Source organism: Gymnoscopelus microlampas (assembly GCF_963454915.1).
Source record: "Gymnoscopelus microlampas genome assembly, chromosome: 7".
NCBI classification, from domain to species: domain Eukaryota; kingdom Metazoa; phylum Chordata; class Actinopteri; order Myctophiformes; family Myctophidae; genus Gymnoscopelus; species Gymnoscopelus microlampas.
The window spans coordinates 51387998-51395934 of NC_139944.1; the positions used below are offsets into that span (position 1 = coordinate 51387998).

Sequence of the window (7937 nt, forward strand, 5' to 3'; positions counted from 1 at the left end):
ATTTACGAAAAAAGAAAAAGAAAAAAATGGAAATAAGAGGTTTCTGCTCGACAGCAACGATATATACAATATATTATGTGTCATATATTTTAGCTGGAGCATAAGTCTGAGTGCTTTTCCTTACTGATCCAACCACCACTCCTTTTCCCCTCTCTTTCTCTCTCTCTCTCTCTCTCTCTCTCTGTCTCTCTCTCTCTCTCTCTCTTTCTTGTCTGTATAGGACTGGCTCTCCTGCTGCACGTGCAGCTAGGTAAGATGCGCTCTTTGTGAGTAGTAGTGAAAAAAGTACTCACATGTTTTACTTAAGTAAAAGTATTGGTATCAAGATCTACTTAAAGTACAAAAGTAAAAAAATACTCATACATTATGAAGAATGTCCCATTTCACAAGTTTTCAAATGTATAAAAATCTTTTGAAAATGGCAGCTTGTAGCAGCTTGTAGATCGGCTATTTTCAAATGGCCGAAAAGTATAGAGCTGAAGTGGGCAATGTGTGTTTTGTAGTAATAATCTAAATCTACAAAGTAACTTGTAACTAAAGTTTTCAAATCATTGTAGTGGAGTAAAAGTATAATATCTGCCTCTGGCTACTACTACTTAAGTACAGTAGTACTTAAGTCAGTGGTTCTCAAACTTTTTCATGTCAAGGACCCCCAAAATGATATGAATCTGGCTGCGGACCCCCATCTCAAATATTTTGTTCCAGGGAGAAGCAAAGATTTGAGCAAATGTTCGCTTAAAAAAAAATATATATATATATTAAAAGGTTTGCACAGATTTTCCCGATTTTTCAAAAATAGCAGATCTACAAGCTCATAGTGCGGCACTCGGTGCCGCGCTATGAGCTTGTATATCTGCTATTTTTGAATAGCCAAAGTATAAAAGGTCATAATTATTCTGATGCTATATTAACACATTTTGCTGGGTACCCCCTGGGACCCCCTCAAGTACCCCTGGGGGTCCCCGGACCCCACTTTGAGAACCAATGACTTAAGTTAATGTACTTAGTTAATTTTAAACCACTGCTCTTTGTCCAGTTGTTGTGAACAACAACATCAACAACAACAATCCCTATAATGTTGTCTCTCGTACCTTTATAGGATCCTCCTACATCCTCTCATGTTATTTCACCAACTGGGGACAGTACCGTCCCGGTGCCGGGAAGTACTTCCCCACCAACGTGGACCCATGTCTCTGTGACCACCTCATCTACGCCTTCGCTGGAATGAGCGGAAACGAGATCAAGACCTACGAGTGGGATGATGTGAAGCTCTACGGAGAGTTCCAGGCTCTCAAGCAACAGTGAGCAGACACGCGCACACACACACACATGCACGCACACTCACACGCACGCACGCACACGCACAGTGAACAGTTAACTCTTGTTTCAGCACAGGATTAAGTCATACAGTTACGATTCAAACAATTATTTTTCCAAAAACAAACAGATACATACGCACAATACGCACTTGAATGTTCATTTAACCATTAAAGTGAATAGAGAAAAAAACTGACATTTTAACACACTTTTACCGTGCATAATCTATTATAAATTATATTATATCTATTATATAAATTAAACATTTCACACATCAACATGCACCAATGCATATCGTCCATACCAACTGAAATAACATTTTTTTATGTTTTGTTTTTCAGGAACAGCGAACTGAAGACCCTGCTGGCCATCGGTGGATGGAACTTTGGCACCGCCAAGTGAGTATTAAACAAGAACCATAGACCGCAAAAAAATATGGACAGCGTCACGCCACTATTTTCTACAGACCATAAATGAAGCCTATTTTGCAGCGATTTCAAATCCGCCATCTTTCTATATCCGGTTGATATCCGGTCCGAAATGCAAACGGGAATGAATGCTATTGGCTGAAACCACAGTGAGGGCGGGTCTTCACTCGGTAGAGCCAGTAGAAACCCTAGAAACATACCCTACTTTATCATTCATTTTAAAATAAATGGGACCATCATTTACCAAAACGCATATCATGGTGATTGAAAGAAGACTTCAAACTGTAGTGACTGGATGCATATAGTATTTATGACAATGTTTATTAAGGTAAGTGCAAAGTTCACCCAAAAACCCATCCGCTTGAATAGAGTCTAATTGTTTCTGCAACCAGCAGGGGTGAAACAACGTGACTACAGGCCATTCATATGAACTGTCACACTTCCTATATAGCCTCAATTTACATGCGGGATGCTAGCCCCTTGGTAAAAAAACACTTGCATGACCCTTCTCTAATCTCTCTCTCTTCAGGTTCACAGCCATGGTGTCCAGTCCTTCTAGCCGTCAGACCTTCATCCAGAGTGTGATCAAGTTCCTGCGTCAGTACGGGTTCGATGGTCTGGATCTGGACTGGGAGTACCCAGGCTCTCGTGGCTCCCCAGCTGAGGACAAGGCTCGCTACACCGTCTTGTGTCAGGTCAGCTTTCTGTCATGTGTTACAGCCTATAACTCACATTCATGTAGTTATGTCTCTCCAGAGCCTTAATCCTCTGTGTGTATTGGACTATTGGTATTGTCGTGGAATTCTGGATCAATCAGCAATCGATGAGGCACACAGGAGTCGAGATAATATTCTAGGTGGAGGTGGTTATGCTTTATGTTACATGATATCATGGTCAGAAGTACATTAACACTCATGTCAGTGGTACAGTAGTTCTGCCTCGAGCGCAGGTCAGAGATCATAGTTATACTGTAGCTGCCTGAAGGACAAGCTGAACCATAACAAGATAGGCTGTACCAAACCAATGGCCATTAGGCCTAGTGGAGACATTTAGGCTCTTACAAGCTGTCAAATATCATACTGGATTGTAGAAGTATTATAAGTGATGGTAAAATATAAAGGTTAGATATAGCCAGCCATATAAATTCCTCAGTATTAAATTATTAGTTTAGGAATGCGACAAAAACAAAAAAAATGGGGTGTGTAATTGATAGAAAATAACTAATTTTTTGGGCGACCTAGTCCTTTAAGCTCATTGTGTATGTTAATATGAAATATGTAATGATTCTCTCAGGGATATACAGTAGGACAGAATCACTTACTGGGACTGTGTCTCAGTTTAATAAAGGCATCTCTGCAGTGTCTTTGATATTATACTGACTGTCTTTCTCCATCACCTCCTCCTCCTCCCGTGTCTCTCTGCAGGAGCTGATGGCTGCCTTCAAGGCTGAGGGTGGTAGCCAGCCTCGTCTGATGCTCACCGCTGCCGTCTCCGCTGGAAAGGGAACCATCGACTCCGGATACCAGATTTCCGAGATCGGAGCGTCAGTAGAGATAACGCACAAACACACATTAAGCACCAAGCACACACACTGATGGATTGATGTACAAACATATGTGACCAAATTTGACTGGGAGACAGTCATCTAGCATTTTTTCATTTTCATTTTGTCATGTCATATGAAAGCAGGGAATCATCGAAGAAATAATGATATATTGGTTAATAAGATTGAGTGAATAGTTTTGAAACTACAGCTTATAGAACTGAAGTCAAGTTAAAACTCTTGAGTAGAGAAAACACCACTTTCAAAACGATCGGGTAGAAATAGCGGATTTTACCGCGATTTTGCCATGTTAGCAATGCTTACAATACACACTGTCTGGGGCCAACACTGACTCCCCAATGTCCTTTTTCCACCAGTATCCTGGACTACTTCCACGTGATGACCTACGACTTCCACGGCTCCTGGGAGCACATCGTCGGAGAGAACAGCCCCCTGTACAGGGGCCCATCTGACCAGGGTAGCTTGATCTACTTCAACATGGTGAGTATTAGGAGATTCATCTCTATACATGTGTGTACACTGTGTTTACTGCAGTATAACGGATGAAGGTCCTGTACTGTAAAGAATAGCTGTTGATACCAGTTATGTTATAACCTTGTGTCCATATATAGGATTACGCTATGAACTACTGGAAGAGCAACGGCGCCCCAGTTGAGAAGCTGCTGGTTGGATTCCCCACCTACGGCCACACCTTCCGTCTGGCTTCTTCTTCCAACACCGCCGTCGGCGCTCCAAACAGTGGAGCCGGACCTGCCGGTCCCTTCACCCGTCAGGCTGGATTCTGGGCCTACTATGAGGTATGAGAGAGAGAGAGAGAGAGAGAGAGAGAGAGAGAGAGAGAGAGAGAGAGAGAGAGAGAGAGAGAGAGAGTCAGAGTGTGTGCGCGCGCACAACAAGCTTCATGCTATACCTCTTGTCAACCACTAGAAGTCCTACTGAACCACAGGATCTAAACCAGTGATTCTCAGACTTCTCAGACTTTTCAAGTCACAGACCCCCAAATGAATGTGTTTGGCCCGCAGACCCCCATCTGAAAAGAGTTTGTGCCAGGGACCCCCCAGAAGAGAAGATTTGTGTTAAAAATGTTAAATACTCAAAGATTTGCACAAATCTTCTAGATTTATCAAAAATAGCAGATCTACAAGCTCATAGTGCGGCACGAAGTGACACGCTATGAGCTTGTAGATCTGCTATTTTGGAATGGCCAAATAATTGAATGGATAATAATTTTGATGCAATATTAACTAATTTTGCTGGGGACCCCTGGTACCAATAGGGAGTATAGGGAGAGAGAATAGGGAGACCAGCTCCAAGCACTGCATTTGTATTAGATATTTTGTATCATATACCCTTTGCTATTGCTTATGGCAATTTGACTTCATTTAATTTTTCTTCCACATTGTTGCGGATGCTCAGAGTACAAGAATTTCGAGGGACAGCGAGTGCATTCTCAGGCATTCAGCGGCACCAGGCGTGGCGTGTGCGTCTGATGCCGCTGCCAGAGAATATACTCACCTCTTATTGTACATGCATGTGAAGATAAAGCACCTTGAACCTTGAACCTATATAAATCTCTACCTTCATTCAGATCTGCACCTTCCTGAAGACCGGAGCCACTCAGGCCTGGGACGCCCCACAGATGGTGCCTTATGCCTTCAACACCCAGACCTGGGTTGGATACGACAACATCAAGAGCTTCAACATCAAGGTGCAAAATTAGTATTCAACATTATTGTTCAGATTTGATGCCACAGGTCTCCTACTATATTTCCTGTGGTAGGCCTACCTTTTTTTTAAACCACTCTCCTGTCCGTCTACAGATTGACTGGCTGAAGAAGAGCGGTTTCGGTGGAGCCATGGTCTGGAGTCTGGACCTGGATGACTTCAGCGGCACCTTCTGTGGCCAGGGACCCTACCCCCTGATCAACACCATCAAGACTGGCCTGGGAACCGGCGTTGCTGGTAAACATGCACTCTCCCATTGCACTCGCTCACTTACAACAGTGGTTCTCAACCTTTTCAGGACATGACCCCCAAATTATTTGAACTGGGGACCCCCCAAAATAATAATATTTGAACTGGCGACCCGCCAAAATAATAACATTTGAACTGGGGACCCCCCACCCTGATAAGTACTTATATACATTATATTTTGACTCGGTTCCACAGATAAATAGCGTGAGAACGTATATTATTTGACGATTTGGCGAATATTTGACCAGTATTTATTTATTACTTTTGATGCAGTAATGGTCTTTTTTTGGGGAGGGTTGGGGGTATGAACAATTTTATTGTCACTTAACTGTCATCTGGGGACCCCCCAAATCATGTAGGGACCCTCCTGGGGGCCCCAACCCACAGGTTGAGAACCACTGACTCTGACAAAAGCACACTCATACTTTAATATTTTTCCACACAGAATCAGAGTTCCATCTCTTGACACATTATCCATCTTCTTCCTCTGTCTCTCTCTCGTGCAGGCTGCAAATCTCCCCCAGCTCCCGTGCCCCCAAAGCCCCAGCCTAGCGGCGGCGGTGGCGGAAGCAGCGGTGGCGGCGGAAGCAGCACCGGAGGAACTGGATGGTGCGCCGGCCATACCGACGGACTCTACCCAGACCCCACCAACAAGAACCACTACTACAACTGCGCCCAGGGACGCACCTACCAGGAGAGCTGTTCTGCTGGCCTCGTGTTCGACAAGAGCTGCAGCTGCTGCAACTGGGCTTAGAACGAGGTTGTGATTCCACTTGGTTCAAGATGTTCTTTAGGTGTTATTGGAGCTGGGTGTAAATAAGTCTGTTAATCCAAGACCATGTTATGCAATGGCCCCGTGTGTGAGAACTGCTCCATAACCTTTCTTGTGTCTAGTGATCACTGATGGAAATAAAATAAATGATGACATTCAAAGCAGCTGGGACTGTCTAAGTGATTTTTTTATAATGTGCCTTTTCTCTCTCATCCAGTCGTCATGTCTCCACTTGAGTGTTAATCAAATCTAAAAAGAATGCAAAGAATATGTTTATTGCAGTAGAAAACTGAGTATCACAGATAGAGAACAGAGGAATCATTATCATCAACATCATCATCATCATCCTATATGAAAACCCAGTGTAAAAAGGATGAGGCGAAATCAAAGACAGACACAGGCCGGTTGTCAAATTAAAAAGGTTGACATTGTATTAAGAGAAAGAATCAATCCACGAGGCACCGTACAGCAAAAATATCTCTCTGCCTTAACAGTCAATGATCACAACAGTTATACACAAATTAACTTGTTATCAGCTCTGACGATGACATCTGGCCATGAGGAGCCTGCTCGTAGGTTGAGAGAGAAGATGGCAAGCGGATGGTGTGACAGTTTATCTTGGACAAACAGCGTCCAAATGTCTCAAACAACACGTTGACCTCAACTCTGACTGGCGTCACTGGAGGTGTTGTTGCTTTGTCATAGATGGTCAAGTTAACTCCAATGAGCTGTTATTGTATTCCTCCAGAGATAATTGGTGACCTTGGAGGGCCTGCGCTCTGTACAGCTCAAAACACATGCAGTCTCTAGAGGAAAGGAGAGACCTGATACTAGGATTAGTTTTGTCCAACCTCGAACTTAATAAAATCATAAGATTGGTAGGCAAACTTGAGTTATGCCACGATGGCACACTAAAATAGGATATGATGGCATATATATCAATATTGTCGACAAAATACATAGTTTTAACTCTAACAGCTTGTTTCCAAGTGGTGCTATGTATTCAATTCATTGAGAAGGTTATATGTTTACAGATAAGACAAAGTGCTCTGATTCCATTTTGATTCATCAATTATTGCTTGTAAGAATTACATAACATTTTTTAAATCTGCACTTAAATCTTAGCTTATTGTTCTAACTGACCTACACCTGACATCCAAAGCATACAGTGGTTTGTTTGATCTTTGAGAAAGCTAATATTTTCCACTCAGAGTACAGTACAGTATGAAACAGGACAAAATACCAAAGTCTTGTTGGCAAGAGAACACAAGGAACTTTCTTTTACCAAGCGATAAGACTTTTGAATAAATAACGTTCTGTCTTAAACAAATGTGATGTTTTAGTGAATAATATGAAGATAGGCTTTTTCTTTTTAAATTAAAGCACCTTTTATTTTAACACTTTATCTTTTTATTATGTGCTGATGTTTTTATATATAGTTGTATTCTGTTTTTTATTATTGAACTGCAAGTCTGAGAGGAGCCCTGGCAAATGAATTTCACCCTTCTTTTACGGTAAAGTAGGCTATATACAACCTGCAGAACCTGCTCTCTCTCTCTTAACAGCGTGTGTGTGTTTCTGGGACTTGGAATACCACGATAACGCAATGGTGACTATGAACCATGTAGCCTACCCAAAAGCGTTGGAGGCTGATTTTCCCAAGCTGAAATCTGCACTTAGACTGCAAGGCTTCATGGCTGTGTTGTTGAACACACTTAACGTCGGGAAAGTTACACGACTCACTCGCCCAGGTGATGTCAATAATAGGCTACTAATCACCGTAATCGTAACAAAATTCAGAATCACAGCGCTGCCTGTTTCGGATTCCGCACGTTAAAGTATATTAATTAATTTGTTTGTCTATTTATTAACTGCTACTGCA

At 42.3% G+C, this 7937-nt stretch overlaps 1 protein-coding gene across 1 annotated transcript; it reads left to right on the top strand.

Moving 5' to 3' along the window:
• Window positions 1-1225: 1225 nt before the first annotated feature.
• On the top strand, window positions 1226-6037 carry LOC311048169 (acidic mammalian chitinase-like; the record flags this gene model as incomplete). The annotated part of the gene is made up of 9 exons (XM_084061253.1): window positions 1226-1301; window positions 1659-1715; window positions 2275-2440; window positions 3170-3288; window positions 3666-3789; window positions 3921-4106; window positions 4898-5017; window positions 5130-5271; window positions 5790-6037. Exons 3-9 carry the CDS (start codon window positions 2285-2287, stop codon window positions 6035-6037), a joined length of 1095 nt encoding a protein of 364 aa, XP_083917379.1. The 5' UTR covers window positions 1226-1301; window positions 1659-1715; window positions 2275-2284.
• Between the last annotated feature and the right edge of the window lie 1900 nt (window positions 6038-7937).